Source organism: Sinohyriopsis cumingii, chromosome 12 (assembly GCF_028554795.1).
Source record: "Sinohyriopsis cumingii isolate HCF-2022 chromosome 12, ASM2855479v2, whole genome shotgun sequence".
Taxonomy (NCBI): domain Eukaryota; kingdom Metazoa; phylum Mollusca; class Bivalvia; order Unionida; family Unionidae; genus Sinohyriopsis; species Sinohyriopsis cumingii.
In genome coordinates, this window is record NC_142972.1 from 107,613,322 (window position 1) to 107,631,142 (window position 17,821).

General features: G+C 36.7%; 1 protein-coding gene across 1 annotated transcript in view; it reads right to left on the reverse strand.

Annotated features, from left to right (window-relative positions):
- Positions 1-17,821, reverse strand: part of LOC149787214 (protein cereblon-like) — a 35,372-nt gene that overhangs the window by 14,146 nt on the left and 3,405 nt on the right. Inside the window, exons 2-4 of the mRNA XM_089977713.1 lie at positions 7,543-7,686; positions 3,345-3,400; positions 2,406-2,485 (exon numbers count right to left, since the gene is read on the reverse strand). Of these exons, the coding sequence (XP_089833839.1) occupies positions 2,406-2,485; positions 3,345-3,400; positions 7,543-7,686 (280 nt within the window). The remainder of the gene's footprint in view (positions 1-2,405; positions 2,486-3,344; positions 3,401-7,542; positions 7,687-17,821) is intronic.

The window sequence follows — 17,821 nt, forward strand, 5'->3', positions numbered from 1 at the left end:
GGAGAAACCTCTGAATATTCTGCTTTCTTATTCAACATAATTAGAAGTTGAATACTATGAAGATGAGATACAGTGACTGCAGAGACTGTTTGTGAAATCCAATATGGCAGATAAAGACAGGCATGGTAGCCTTAGCCTCGATTTAGAATGAACCAGTCACACTGTAGAAATGTATTTCCTATATTCATTACTATCAGAATGGAACCAAGTGCCCATTCTAAACTGAAAATTGCAAGGAAATTTTTATATATTTTTCTTAAGTTAAAAAAGTTATTTTTTTTTAAAAAAAGTACACCCATATTCAGGTCCAAAATACGGGACACTTGGCAGCAATGCATCCAATATGGTTGTCATTACTAAAGAATTCAAGATGCATTTTAAAATCAGACAATCATACAAGCCCAGATATTTTGACACAGTGGCTTTTAAGCATGTGTCAGGCTTTTGAGTGAGACATTTTGTTCTATATTTAGTAATGGCAGCCATATTGACAACATATTGGAATCATTTGTAAAAATATTGCTTTCTGTCAAATTGAGTCAAATTATCTTAATTGCAGTTTAAGAAAGCATAAGTGAGGTCTAGGATATATTTCTTGTTAACCAGTCTTATCTTGAAGCTTCACTTATAAGTGAAATCAGGATATATTTTTTCTGATTTATCACAGGTTACAAAGCTGAACCAAAACAAAGAAGAAGAACAACTACTTTCCCAGCACAAGTTTAAATCCAAAAATGCCAGCATAAGTTTAAATCCATAAATCTCAGTGCAAGTTTAAATCCAAAACTGAATCTTCCTGAAGTTCAAGTATGCCTATTAGACCTATTTAAAGTTGCTGTGCACACAACAATGAAATTCAAGTATGCATATTAGACCTATTTAAAGTTGCTGTGCATACATCAATGAAATTCAAGGATGCCTATCAGACCTATTTGAAGTCCCTGTGCACACAACAATGAAATTCAAATATGCCTATTAGACCTATTTAAAGTTGCTGTGCACACAACTATGAAATTCAAGGATGCATATTAAACCTATTTAGATTCCCTGTGCACACAACAATGAAATTCATGTATGCCTTCTAGACCTATTTAAAGTCCCTGTGCACAAAACAATGAAATTCAAGTATGCCTGTTAGACCTATTTAAAGTTGCTATGCACACAACAATGAAATTCAAGTATGCCTATTAGACCTATTAAAGTTGCTGTGCATACATCAATGAAATTCAAGGATGCCTATTAGACCTATTTGAAGTCCCTGTGCATAAAACAATGAAATTCAAGTATGTCTATTAGACCTATTTAAAGTTGCTGTGCACACAACAATGAAATTCAAGTATGCCTATTAGACCTATTTAAAGCTGCTGTGCACACAACAATGAAATTCAAGTGTGCCTATTAAACCTATTTAAAGTCGCTGTACACACAACAATCAAATTCAAGTATGCCTATTAGACCTTTCTAAAGTCCCTGTACATACAACAATGAAATTCAAGTATGCCTATTAGACCTATTTAAAGTCGCTGTACACACAACACTTAAATTCATGTATGCCTATTAGACCTATTTAAAGTCCCTGTGCATACAACAATGAAATTCAAGTATGCCTATTGGACCTATTTAAAGTTGCTGTGTACACAACAATGAAATTCATGTATGCCTATTAGATCTATTTAAAGTCCCTGTGCACACAACAATGAAATTCAAGCATGCCTAACAGACCTATTTAAAGTTTCTGTGCACAAAACAATGAAATTCAAGTATGCCTATTAGACCTATTTAAAGTCGCTGTGAACACAACAATGAAATTCAAGTATGACTTTTAGACATAGTTAAAGTCCCTGTGCATACAACAATGAAATTCAAGTATGCCTATTAGACCTATTTAAAGTCGCTATGCATACATCAATGAAATTCAAGTATGCCTTTTAGACCTATTTAAAGTCGCTGTGAACACAACAATGAGATTCAAGTATGCCTTTTAGACATAGTTAAAGTCCCTGTGCATACAACAATGAAATTCAAGTACGCTTATTAGACCTATTTAAAGTCGCTATGCATACATCAATGAAATTCAAGTATGCCTATTAGACCTATTTAAAGTCGCTGTGAACACAACAATGAAATTCAAGTGTGCCTATTAGACATATTTTAAGTTGCTGTGCACACATCAATGAAATTCAAGTATGCCTATTAGACCTATTTAAAGTCGCTGTGAACACAACAATGAAATTCAAGTATGCCTATTAGAATTATTTAAAGTCACTATGCATTACAATAATGACCCTACCTTTTTTATGCTATTATTTTAAAACTACTTGTGTAACCTCGTCCCTCCCACCCACCCAAGCTCAATTCATTAATAGACCCTAACCATTGACTTGAAACAAAGCTATGATAATTACCATCCCAAGTGATGACCACATCGTGGACAGTGGCTAATCTTCCAGGCATATCCAGGAAACCAGGTCGCTTCACCAAAGGACTGGTAAAATAGGTAAAAACTGTTGAAGTAATGAGAATGACAATGATGATAACTTGGCTCTATCTGTCAAAATATTAATTAAATCCTTCACTACATAACATGAGACTCATTGAACTATGGTAAAATAAACTGTTAATTACAAAACAATTGGGACCTGCATGGCATGAGACTCATTGAGCTATGGTAAATATTAAATAGTAATTACAAGAAAGCCAGGCCTGTCTGATATGAGCTTTACTGACTTAGGGTAAAATAAACTAATAATTACATGAAAACTGAGGGCCTGTATTACATGAAATTCACTGAGCTATGGTTAAATAATGAATAATTACAAGAAAGCGAGGACTGTTATTACATGAGACTCAATGAACTATGGTTAAAAAAAAACCCTAATAATAACAAGATTGTTCAGGCTTTTAAGACATGAGACTCACTGAGCAATGGTAAAATTAATAATTACAAGAATATCAGGGCTTTTATGACATGACACTCAATGAGCAATGGTAAAATTAATAATTACAAGAATATCAGGGCTTTTGACATGACACTCAATGAGCAATGGCAAAATAAACTAATAATTACAAGAATGTCTGGGCATTTATGATATGAGACTCATTGAGCAATAATAAATAAAACTAATAATTACAAGAAAGCCAGGATTGTTATTACATGAGACTTAATGAGCAATGATAAAATAAACTAATAATTACAAGAAAGCCAGGGCTGTTATTACATGAGACTCTATGAGCTATGGTAAATGAAACTAATAATTACAAGAATGAATACATCATTACATTTGTCATATATGCTGATGCATGAACACAACACACACAAAATAAATAGCGGTGAATGTGCTTACCAGTTCTTGTGAATGGACATTAGCTGTAGCTGTTGTGACTACTTCAAAATACATGCCTAAAAAAAGAATAAGTCACTAATAAGACATCACAACTGGAAAATTGCTATAAAGGTTTCACACATACAGAATCATTAATATTTCACATATGATAAATCACTAATAAGACTTCACAAGTGGAAAACCACTAATAAGACTTCACATATGGAAAACCACTAATAAGACTAAACATATGGAAATCACTAATAAGACTTCACAAGTGGAAACTCACTAATAAGACTTCACAAGTGGAAAATCACTAATAAGACTTCACAAGTGGAAAATCACTAATAAGACTTCATATATGGAAAATCACTAATAAGACTAAACATGGAAAACCACTAATAAGACTACATAAGTGGAAAATCACTAATAAGACTTCACAAGTGGAAAATCACTAATAAGACTTCATATATGGAAAATCACTAATAAGACTAAACATGGAAAACCACTAATAAGACTACATAAGTGGAAAATCACTAATAAGACTTCACAAGTGGAAAATCACTAATAAGACTTCATATATGGAAAATCACTAATAAGACTTCACAAGTGGAAAATCACTAATAAGACTAAACATATGGAAAACCACTAATAAGACTTCATATATGGAAAACCACTACTAAGACTTCATATATGGAAAACCACTAAGTCTTCATATATGGAAAATCACTATTAAGACTAAACATATGGAAAACCACCAATAAGACTTCACATATGGAAAACCACTAATAAGACTTCACAAGTGGAAAATCACTAATAAGACTTCACAAGTGGAAAATCACTAAAAAGACTTCATTTATGGAGATTCACTAATAAGACTTCATATGTGGAAAATCACAAATAAGACTTCATATATGGAAAACCACTAATAAGATTTCATATATGGAAAACCACTAATAAGATTTCATATATGGAAAATCACTAATAAGACTAAACATATGGAAAATCACTAATAACACTTTATATATGGAAAATCACTAATAAGACTTCCTATATGGAAAACCACTAATAAGACTTCACATATGGAAAATCACTATTAAGACTAAACATACGGAAAATCACTAATAAGACTTTATATATGGAAAATCACTAATAAGACTTCCTATATGGAAAATCACTAATAAGACTTCACATATGGAAAATCACTATTAAGACTAAACATACAGAAAATCACTAATAATGCTTCAACCATGGAAAAATCAATAAATAGACTTAAAACATGGAACATGTACTCAAAATGTATAAATTTAAAGCCGTACTGTTGCAATATAAGGCTAAAGTGTGCATAAAAACCTTTTCAACCTGTGATTATGGCGGAGTTAAAAAAATCTTTTACTTGTATGGACCCTGGAAACTTTTTGACAACATTTTTTCATTAGCTATTATGTATTCCTGCCCGATCCCTTTCTTTTACTAAGTGTGAAACAACAACAGTGTTTTCCATTTTCTTTGTTCATTGTCCATATTTTTCTTAGCTATTATCTTTCTGTTTGCCTAAAAAACTTACATCTGACATAATTCATTTCTTTTTTAAAGTTGTAAAATGCATTTGACATAATACATGTAATTACATATTCGTAAATAAATTTATATCCCAAGTTGAAGTCAAATCTTACACACAAAAAAATATTTTATCAAGTGCACCTTTCTTGGTCCATCAAGGTATAAAATCTGGGCCATGTTCTCAATTAACTCTAGAGGCCAACCAAATGAGGCACAGGGCCTCAGTGTTCATTAAGAAGAACTTATGAGGCATGCAAATGTAAGAGAACCAGTCAGTTGTTGTTGTTGTTGTTGTGGGGTTTAACGCCATTTTTCAGCACGATAGGCTATACATGGCGGCCAGTATTAATGGTGGAGGAAGAACCCGGAAAACCCCGGAAAGAACCACCGACCCACGAGAAGCTACTGGCAGGCTTTCTCACATGCCCACATTGGCTGAATCTTAGACTCGAACCGCCGCAGACAGAGGTGAGATGGCAGTGATCCGTAACAAAGAGCGCTTTAGACCACTCGGCCACTCGGGGCCCCAGAACCAGTCAGAATTTTACATGTGTTACTGGTGAGACTGACTGTACATCACACACAATACCTGCACAGATTTATGTGCCTAACAAAAAGAAATGTGAACAGGATAATATAAATTGGCAAAACATGCTTTTATTGGTCATTCTGGGTGCAAGAGAATTACAATTTTGCCGCATATTTCCACAATTTGTTTGAACAACACAGTCATAAGTCTCTGATGCGGGCCTACTCAATGCAAGCATGCTTAGCTAGTTAAAAGCCACACATCACAATTTTATTGCAGGACTTTTATCAATGAATACAGTATTAAACCAGTCTCAAAAACAGGTCATACATATGCCAAATGCATTAAAACCACTATAGGGGAGTCACTGCTGCCTCCTAATCATAGAGTGCCCAACAATAAATAAACTAGGTAACTTTAAATATCAATATATACATGGTAGGGGTGGGGCTTATTTATTATATCACTGATGTGCCTTTATGGTGGTGATCTTAAACCTCATCAAATTTAATCAGATAAGCAAACAGTGCAAGCTTTAGGTTGATGTGGGTGTTTTGGGTTTAACGCCATTTCTCAGCACTAGATGGGCTATACATGGCAGCCAGTACAACTGGTGAAGAAAGAACCATTGACCCACACTAAGCTACTAACAACATTCTCACAAGCCTACAATGACCCAGCCTGAGACTTGAACCCATGCAGACAGAGTTGAGATGACAGTGATTGGTAAAGGCAAGTGCTTTAGACAATTCTGCCACCCGGAGGCCCCCAAGCATTAGGCAGAACATAATAATGATGCCAGGCTTAATCATCAATCCATCGCTATTACAATACTCTTGATTCGGTTATACTTTTAAAACATGTACTAATTCACAATCATGTACAGTTTATGTTTCTAAATATTTAATTACTGTTTAATGCAACCACCTGTAAAATCTGATGACTGTTTAATAAAACCACCTATAAGTTTGATTTTTCAATTGTCAGATCAGAACAAAACATTTCTTTTGATAATATTACAGGTAAAGCCAGCCTTTACACACTAAATCACAGGGCAGTCCTGGACATATTTTCTGGTCCCAATGTGTTTAAATTAGGCAAATTTGCAAATACAGTTTTTTCAGAGGATGAAGTGCATCACTGCTATGATGTCAGTCAATTTATTTCTATTGTATGATTTTATTACTGTATACATGTAAAATGCAGCCCATCCAATTTGCTTAATTAATTTTTTTCAGTTCTTGGAATACCTTTAATACAAAAAAATAAATAAATAAATTATTATTATTATTATTATTATTATTATTATTATTAAACTTACTTAGTCCAGAACTATTCTCCCTTAAGACCCTTTGAAGAAAGTATACGAATGTGCATTGTACAAAAGATAATAGTAATTACTATTTATTTCAGCATTTCTTTAGAAATATAAATATTAAATGCTACATAATCTATTAGCAACAAAATACTCATGATATCTCTTCTTAAATACTGTACATTTACTGCACATTTTACATACAATGTAAGTATTTTACACAGAATTGTAACACAGTAGTAGAAGCCTTTCTTAAATTGTTCTGGGTTTTGGTGGATGAAGGTTTCCATGTGATGCTGATCTCAGTTAGTAATGTTTTAAACAAGATCTGAATACATTATGAACTATACTCTGCTGCAACTTTATGTAGATATTTATACACAAGAATTGCCTGATAAAAATCAACCCTTACTTATATTGTAAACTCTTTTCATTCTGTAAACAATTTTGTTGATGAATAATCAGCAGATGTATATCTGCAATAATGTCAACTTCCCTCTTTTGAAATTTATAAATCTTGTCCAACTGAGATCAGGCAAAGTTTCCCCATATAGCTGAACATCAATCCATTGTTGGAAGAATATATGAACTGTAGTATAGAATGCATGTTTCAGTAGGTAAATATTTCTTGATTTTGCTGAAAAGAACAACTGTGGATGACACTGATTTACAAAGTTTGTCATCCCACCACACAAATGCCTACAAGCCTCATGTTTGACATTTTGTAACTGACAGTCATTTGCTCTAAGACTAAGAGGCAATTTGGGATTCCCTAACTTGCATTAATGTGTTTCATAAAATCACACATTTACCTTGAGGGTTTTTAAACAGCTGAATTAATGCTAATTTTTCTCCATAAGTGTCATTTCTCCTACGAAATGCCTCCTGACTTGGAACATTTACCAAGTCTATAGAACGAAATACTTCTTGTCCACACTTCCTGCATAGGAAATAATCTGAAATAAAGAATGAAATAAAAACATATCGATAACTACAGCTAATTCCATGGCAACAGCAAATCTACTTGCCTTTTATTACAATCATTGTATTCTGAGAATGAGTATGATTATAAAACAAGCTTGTTTATGCAGGCAGTCATTAATAATGCTGAGCAACTCCTTCTATACCAATGAAGATAAAGATTTCAATCCTGTGATACAAGTTAGGGTGGTCTGCGAATGTGCATAATGATTTTCAAAACTGTATCCATCGCAAGGGCACTTGTCTAGTGGGGTGAGGATAATTTTATGTAAATAGTAAACATATCCCAAAAAGAAAGCCTTACAATTTTGAGAACTATTGGTTGATCATCTAAGTGTCAACATACTGGTATACCAAATGGAGTCAGGAATGAAATGTGTCTTTGCTCTATACCCTAGTGTTTTGTGCTTCACCTGAAGTGTGTCTTTGCTCTATACTCATGTGTTCTGTGCTTCACCTGAAGTGTGTCTTTACTCTATACTCATGTGTTTTGTGCTTCACCTGAAGTGTGTCTTTGCTCTATACTCTTGTGTTTTGTGCTTCACCACACAGGACAAACCTTTACAATCACATTTTAATGAGTAGGTAGGAAATGTTATTTCTTACAGTGTCAATTTAAATTTCAATGAAAATTTCTATACAAAAATCACGTGAGCTGTTGCTAATGTCTTTCACAAAACACATAAAACATTTGTATTCTGTTTGGCAATTTATTGAACCCTAATACTATGAAACTGTATGTAAAATGATTATCTAACAAACTATCTGACTGGGCAATTATATTAGGCCACCTGACTGGGAAATCATATTAGGCAATCTGGGCAATTATATTAGGCAACCTGACTGGGAAATTAGATTAGGCAACCTGACTGGGTAATTATATTAGGCAACCTGACTGGGCAATCATATTAGGCAATCTGACTGGGAAATTAGATTAGGCAACCTGACTGGGTAATTATATTAGGCAACCTGGCTGGGCAATCATATTTTGCAATCTGACTGGGAAATTAGATTAGCTGACTGGGTAATTATATTAGGCAACCTGACTGGGCAATCATATTAGGCAATCTGACTGGGAAATTCGATTAGGCAACCTGACTGGGCAATCATATTTGGCAATCTGACTGGGAAATTAGATTAGGTAACCTGACTGGGTAATTATATTAGGCAACATGACTGGGCAATCATATTAGGCAACCTGTAGAAGACCTTTCATCAGTCACTCACATCATAATACCACGTGTTAATCCCATTCATCTTCAATGATGTTATCATGGTTTGTTGTATTCCTTTATGGCACATTAACAAATGGAGGTTATTCAGTGCTGTTGAAGTTGGAATAAAATGACTTGCCAAAAAAAAAAGGTAGCGTCTATTCCAAGACACACACAAAATGAAATAGGGCCTATTCCAGGACACAGAGAATGAAATAGGGACTATTCCAGGAAACACAAAGAAATAGGGACTATTCCAGGAAACACAAAGAAATAGGGACTATTCCAGGAAACACAAAGAAAAAAATAGGGTTTATTCCAGGAAACACAAAGAAATAGGGACTATTCCAGGAAACACAAAGAAATAGGGACTATTCCAGGAAACACAAAGAAATAGGGACTATTCCAGGAAACAAAGAAAAAAATAGGGTTTATTCCATGCCACAAGCAGCATGAAGTACATAATGTGTATTTATTTATAGGACACACAAAGAATGAAGTGGAGTCTGTTCTAGAACATACAAAGAATGAAGTGGGATCTATTCTAGGACACACAAAAATGAAGCAATTTCTATGACACAAAAAAGAATGAAGCAGGAGCTAATCTAGGACACACAGAGAATAAAGTAGAGTCTATTCTAAACAGACACAGAATAAAGTAAGGTGTATTATTGGACACACAGATCATGAAGTGGGGTCTGTTCTAGGACACACAAAGAATGAAGCATGGTCTAACCTAAGACATGCAGAATGAAGTAGGGTCTATTATAGGACATACAATGAACACATGAAGAATTAAGTATGGTGTATTCTGAGACACACAAAGAATGAAGCAGAATCTATTTTAGGACACAGAGAACGAAGTAGGGTCTATTATGGACACAAAGAATGATATAAAGTCTATTTTAGGATGCAAAGAGAAAAAAGTAGGGGATATTCTAAACACAGAGTTTATCAGGGTCTATTCTAGGACCATTTCAGGTCACTGAGTGAAGCAGGGTCGATTCTAAGAGGCACAAAGAATGAAGCAGGCCAATGATTCTAGGTTGCAAAAAGAATGAAGTATGGTCTATTCTAGACACACAAAGAATGAAGCAGTGTCTGTTTTAGGATAAAGAGAGTGAAACAGTGTCAGTTCTAGAATTCATAAAGAATGAAACAGGATCGATTAAAAGAGGCACAAAAAGACTGAAGCAGGGTCAATTCAAGGACACTCAATTGACAGATTCATGCTATCTTCAAAGCAAATCTCATTTCAGTCATGAGTGTGGTGTGTCAGCCATGGAGCCACTGTGGCTTCTTCCTTCATTTGTTAATTCTTAGTAATATGGGAGGGCATATTGGGTCTATTCTACCTCCATGATCCTGCAGGGATGGTGTTATCATTTAATAAGAAATGCAATTTAAAACATCTCTACTGAACGTACTTCCTTGTGGTTCTTTTATTTACCACTAGCTTTTCTTTCTACTTTAAAATACATATGGCCATATAAAAAACATTCATGTTTTCCGGTATAAAGTACCTCTCCAAACATCACTTACAGGCGCAATACATATTTACGTTCTGCCCTTGACTTTTGTCCATATGACTGAGGATTGATTTTTTTTTGTGCACTTCCTTTTTAGTTGTAGGTTATAAGTAGTTTATTTACCAGTACTGATGTCTGAGTTCAAGGTCGTTTGTTTTTTAGAAACATAGTTTTGGAAGATAACTTCTGACCCACATCCTGGTAATTTTATTGTCTTAGGTTTATATGTAAGATTTAGATCAACAAAATTGTTCATTGATCCTTTAAATTCAGTCTCTTGAAATATTTACTGTCATAATCACTCATGTACGGCAATAATTTGATAGGAATAAAAAAATATTATTCACTGGAACTGCAAAGTGCTCATATTTCTGACAAATCATCATTGCAGTATTATTGTGAATTCGTTCAAAGTCATTCTGGATCATGTCACTGTGATACATCAAGACTGTTAGCACACCAACCTATTCAAGACCACTGGTATATTCACACATTTAATATTGGAATTCATTCAGAACACTACTTGTGAAAGATCTTTTAAGTTTATCTGGGATTCAATTCACAATACTGTGTGTGTGTGTTTGCTTTGGATTTTTAATGTAGCTTTAACAATTTTTCAGTCCTATCGCTACAATGTCTGAAGTGTGAAAGTTTATAGTGATGTTTAGCACTGGGGCATCATGCCGCAGATGTGTGGCATGAAGTCCCACCCACTTACGTTATCCTGACACCAGGCCGACCAGTCCCAGCACTAATTTCTTAATGCTGAGCGCCAAGCGAGGCAGCTGTTAGTACAATTTTTAAAAGTCTTTGCTATGACTTGGCCGGGGTTCGAACCCACGACCTCCCATATCCGAGGCGGACGCTCTAACCACTAGGCCACCTGTACTATTGTATGTTTATTCTCTGCTGGCTTTTGAAACCTCTCTGCTAATCCATAATCTTCTATATTGCTTGTTCTGTGGACTTTTGGGTAGTCAACATCTGGATTTTACAAGTCTGATACTCTTCCAACTTAGCTACCCTGAATCTCTGAATGCTGATTTTATGGTGCATGATACACAATAACACATCTTCCTGCAGGCATGTCTGATGCGCTAACGTGCCATGGCCTTATTTCACACTATAATGCCTGTTGAATCCCAGAATGCCACAAATTAAAACATTATACCATTTCAAATTATGTGTGCCCATTTGAGTTGTGGACAGGAAAACTGTTTCTTGCTTAAGGGATCATAGGTGCAACACTGCTGGAAATTTAGTCCATCAAGCCAGTACTACAAGAACATGTTTAATTAATAACACAGTACACAGTCACTGATGATCTCTGATGGTACATAAAGGTTGAACTATTCAAGCCAGCTCCACAATAATCTCACGTTCATGATAAATGTATGGCTGATGACCACATTAAAATGGAATCCACCATAATTCAAAACAGAGGAATTTTACTGACTGGGCTAATAAATGATGGAAAAAAAATAGAAGGCAAAGATTGGTGCAATAAATCAAGTACAAAAAGACTTGGGTCATAAATTAAGGAGGAAAATTGCAATCTATTATCTTTTTAATTAAATTTTTAATCATTATAAATTACACTTTACAGTTTTAACTTTTAGTTTTGACTAGAAAGACACTATTGAGATGACACACTGTGGATAATTTGACCGTGTGGGGCATCATGCTACATGTCTGCGGCATGATGTGACAGTGCTAGATATCACTATAAACTGCCACACTGCAGACATAATAGCTATTATTGTTGTCCTGCCCTAAAAGCCTGACATTGCTGACATTAAATGGTATTTGGTTTTGACAATGTGGTTGTATGTGTGTGTGAGATTTGGATTTTTAACATAGCTTTAACAATTTTTCAGTCATATCGCTATGATGTCTGCAGTGTGACAGTTTATAGTGATGTCTAGCACTGAGGCATCATGCCACAGACATGTAGCATGATGTCCCACCCATTCGCATTATCCTGACACCAGGCCAACCAGTCCTAACACTGACCTCTTAATGCTGAGTGCCAAGCGAGGCAGCTGTTAGTACCATTTTTGTAAGTCTTTGGTATAACTCGACCGGGGATCGATCCCACGACCTCCGAGGTGGCTGCTCTAACCACTAGGCCACTGGAGCAGTCAATGTGGTTATAACAGAATTGCATCTAATTATCAAATTTCATCACAGGAAGATAAACAATGCACAAGAAGTGAAATTTTTACAACAAAATTTAAGAAAATAACAGCATCAAATATAGGTCACATAGATCGTTTTTTGGCAAAAGGAAAATAGATCTTATCAAGATGCATACAGTCATCAAGACTGTAATTAAAACAGTATGTATATAATATATAAAAAAACTCGGGTGTTCCTGCAACTAAATGATAAAACAACCAAAGCCAGTAAAAACTTAAATATAGGTCACAATGAGCAGCTTTTGTTGTAAGAAAGTAATAGTAACAGAGATGCGTATCATCATCACCTTTGCAATTTTAGCATGAACAGTGCCTGGGAAATGAACATTAATCATAAAATTTAATCCAAGAAAGCAAAGTATAAGATTTGGTCCACAAATGACCTACTACTGCAAGGAAAAAGTACTTCTTGGCTAGATTCATCCCCAAGCTTCATGATTCTAGATAGGGTAAAATGCAAAAAGCAATTTAAAAAATCTCATGTCAACAACCAAACCAAGCCAGTAACATGTGAAATATAGGTCACAGGGACCATTTTGGTACAGCTCTAAAAGAGATGCATAAAATCAGCTAGTTTAATGATAAGAACAGTGAAATGTCACATTTAACTAAAGTCACTGAAATGTGAAATATAGGTCCTGGTCACCTACATTTAATATGAGGGTCCAGTAATATGCATCCTGTCACCAAGTTTCATGATCCCTGGTAGAGCAGTATTATACAGAAACTCTGAATATGAAACAGCAATGTTGTTATGAGTACAAAGCAAGCCAGAAAAACATGACATGTAAATCACAATTACTTTCTTTTGTGGTAAGAATATGTCACTAACACTGCCCCAGTGACCTAGTGGTTAGAGCATCCATCTCAGATGCGGGAAGTAGTGTGTTCGATCCCTGGCCAAGTCATAGCAAAGACTTACAAAAATGGTACTAACAGCTGCCTTGCTTGGTGCTCAGCATGAAGAGGTTAGTGTTAAGACTGGTTGGCCTGGTGTCAGGATAACGTGACTGGGTGGGACATCATGCTACATGTCTGCGACATGATGCTCCAGTGCTAGTCATCACTATAAACTGTCACACTGCAGACATCATAGCGATATGACTGAAAAATTGTTAAAGCTACATCAAAAATGGTACTAGCAGTGCCTCGCAACACACTCAGCATTAAAAGGTTAGTGCTAGGACTGGTCAGCCTGGTGTCAGGAGAATGTGAACGAGTTGGACATCATGCCCTAGTGCATGATGTCAAAAAACCTAGGGGATCATGAACTAAATGCCAAAATATAACCAAAGCCAGTACAATGTGAAATGTAGATCACAGTGATCTACTTTTTCAACAATATAGCTTGGTAATTTTTCATGAACAGAACATGAGAACTGAGCTTAAACTACACAATTTAACCAAGGTTAGTGAACAATGAAACACTGGTCAGTGACTAACATTTGTAATGAGGGTATTATACTGTCATGAAGTATCCTCTCAGCAAGTCTCATGATTCCAGGCATAGTATTATTCATACAGTGTGCAAAAAACATGAGCTAAACACAAATCTTTACCAACTATGTACAACCAATGTACACACATATACTAATTTACCCCACTCCACTATTAGCCCTGTACACTGTGGATAGATGCTATGATTTTTCCACTCCCCTATTAGCTCTGTACACTGTGGGTAGATACTATGATTTTTCCACTCCCCTATTAGCTCTGTACACTGGGTAGATGCTATGATTTTGGTTTGTGGCTATACAGGGCTGCCAGTATATCTGATGGAGCAAGAATTCATGAAAACATTGGGCAGAATCAATGACCCACAGGACTCCCAAGCTTTCTCAAGTACTCACATTTGCTGAGCCAAGACTTTAACCCACATGAACAGAGATGAGATGTCAGTGACCTATAAAGGTCAGCACCTTGGGTCATTTGCTGGGCCCAAAGGTAGGCAAATCCAAACTGCTGCCTAGGACCCATGAAGAAAGAATAGTTGACATTGACATTGCATGTGGACTGCAGTGCAGGATGATACAGTAATTTTTTTGAGGTCACAAAGGGAAGTACATACTGTGGTCAAATAGGGAAGAACATTCTGTGAGGTCACAGTGGGTAAACCATTCTGTGCGAAAGCTGGGGATAGTATATTTTGTTTGGATGCTGAGGGTAATACAATCTGTGTGGATGCAAGGGGTAGTGCATTCTGTGATGTCACAGAAGGTAGTAGTAGTAGTAGTTGTAGGGTTTAACGCCATTTTTCAGCACATGATAGGCTATACATAGCAGAGGAAGAACCCATGAAAACCCCGGAAAGAACCACCGACCTATGAGAAGCTACTGGCAAGCTTTCTCACATACCCACATTGGCTGAATCCGAGACTCGAACCCATGCAAAGAGAGGTGAGATGGCAATGATCGGTAACGGAGAACGCTTTAGACCACTCGGCCACTCAGGGCCCCGAGGTCACAGAAGGAAGTATATTCACTGTGTGGATGCAGTGGGTAGCACAGTCTGTGTGGATGCAGGGGGGTAGTACAGTCTGTGAATGCAGTGGGTAGTACAATCTGTGAGGATGCAGGAGGGTAGTACAGTCTATGTGGATGCAGGGGGAGTACATTCTATGTGGATGCAAGGGTTAGTACATTCTATGTGGATGCAGGGGGTAGTACATTCTGTGTGAATGCAGGGAGTAATACAATCTGTGTGAATGCAGGGGGTAATACAATCTGTCTGGATGCAGAATGGTTGTACATTCTATGTGGGTGCAGGGGGTAGTACATTCTGTGTGAATGCAGAGAGTAGTACATTCTGTGTGACCGAAGGGGGTAGTACATTCTGTGTGGATGCAAGGGGTAGTATAAGCTGTGTTGATGCAAGGGGTATTGTCTTGTGTGGATACAGGGGGGTAGTATATTGTGTGGATACAGGGGTAGTACATTCTGAGTGGATGCAAGGGGTAGTATATTGTGTAGATACAGAGGGTAGTATATTATGTGGATACTGGGGCAGTACAATCTGTGGATGCTGGGGGTAATACAATATGTGTGGATGCAGGGGTAGTATATAGTGTGGATATAGGGGTAGTACAATCTGTGGATGCAGGAGGTAATACAATCTGTGTGAATGCAGGGTAGTACAATCTGTGTAGATGCAGGAGGGTTGTACATTCTATGTGGATACAGGGGGTAGTACATTCTGTGTGAATGCAGATGGTAGTACAGTCTGTGTGGATGCATGGGGGTAGTGTATTCTGTGATGTCACAGAAGGAATTATATTCTGTGTGGATGCAAAGGGTTGTCATTCTGTGTAGATGCATTGGGTAGTACAGTCTGTGTGGATGCAGCCAGGGGTAGTACAGTCTTCAAATGCAGTGGCTAGTACAGTCTATGTGGATGCAGGGGTGAGTACATTCCATGTGAATGCAGAGGGTAGTACAGTCTGTGTGAATGCATGGGGGTAGTGCATCTGTGATGTCACAGAAGGAAGTATATTTTGTGTGGATGCATTTGATTGTCATTCTGTGTGGATGCAGTGGGTAGTACAGTCTGTGTGGATGCATGGGGGATAGTACAGTCTGAAAACACATTGGCTAGTACATTCTGTATGGATGCAGGGGGTAGTATATTCTATGTGGATGCAGGGGTTAGTACAATCTATGTGGATGCAGGCAGGTGGAAGAATATGAATGAATGCAAGGGGATGTTTATAATGATGTCCACACTATTCTGATACCATGCCAGCCAATCCTAATATTAACTTCTTAATGCTGAGCACAAGCAGGTCAGCTGCTAGTACCATTTTAACAAGTCTTTGGTATGACTCAGCTGGAGTTTGAACCAATTACCTGCTGCATCTAAGGAAGATGCTTTAACCTATTAAGCCACAAAAGTGATCAAAATCTATCAAAGGCAAACTGAAGTTTAATGTTCTCAAAGAACACATATGCAAAAGATAGCTGCCATGGAAACATCCTGGGGTTACCATACATACCTTACTGGTAAAGTCTGCAATGGATGGCAACACCTTCCTGTACTCCCAAGATTAAACAAAAGAGACTGATGAGCTTGTGAGGATTGTGGGAAGACAAAACAGTCTGATGAGCTAGAGAGGTTTGTTGGACAACAGAACAGAGACTGATGAGCTGAGGAGGCTTGTGGGAAGACAAAACAGAGACTGACGAGTTGGAGAGGTTTGTGGGATGACAGAACAGAGACTGATGAGTTGGAGAGAACTGTGGGAAGACAAAAGAGAGACTGATGAGATGGAGAGGACTGTAGGAAGACAAAACAGAGACTGATTAGTTGGGAGAGGATTGTGGGAAGACAAAATAGAGACTGGTGAGTTGGAGAGAACTGTTGGAAGACAAAACAGAGACTGATGAGCTGGAGAGGATTGTGGGATGACTTATCTGAGACTGAAACAAGCTGGATCTGACATATGTGTCATATTTGATTGCTCTTTAAAACCAGAAGCCATTATGTCACTCAGTGATAGATACAACCAAGTATAAGCCTGTCAGGGCCTCAGGTGGCCATGAGGCCTCAAGCGCTTGCCTCTACCGATCACTGACATCTCACCTCTGACTGAATGGGTTTATGTTCTTGTGCTTGGCCAATGCTGGCATATGAGAAAGCAACCAGTAGCTTCCCAAGGGTAAGTGGTTCTTACCAGCGTCTTCCCACCACCAGCCATATATAGCCTATCTTGCGCTGAAGAATGGTGCTAAACTCCAAAGCAACAACCACCCCGAGAGGTATACAGGTAATTATTGCTATTTTAAGTGACAAAAAGCATAAAAAGTGTAATCTATATAGTACGTAGCCAGAATTACGGCACATATAAAAAAGATACATTTATAGTACAACTCACATAACTCATTTACACATACCATGGCACTTTTAGCACCTATAGCTGTAATTTATTTTGAAGAATTTGATTACACATATGGACCTTTGAATGGTGGTTATTCAATTTATGTTCTGCCATGTCCATAAAAATTCCATTGAAGATTACTATATAAATTCTTCAAAAAATGCTCTACAACAAACTTAATGATAGTGTACGACATTTTTAGGCACTGTCAAGCAAGCGGCAGATCTTGTCTAAGTTAAGAATAAGTTTTACTACAAACATAAATAGAGAAGCAACAATGTCATTTATAAACAATGTT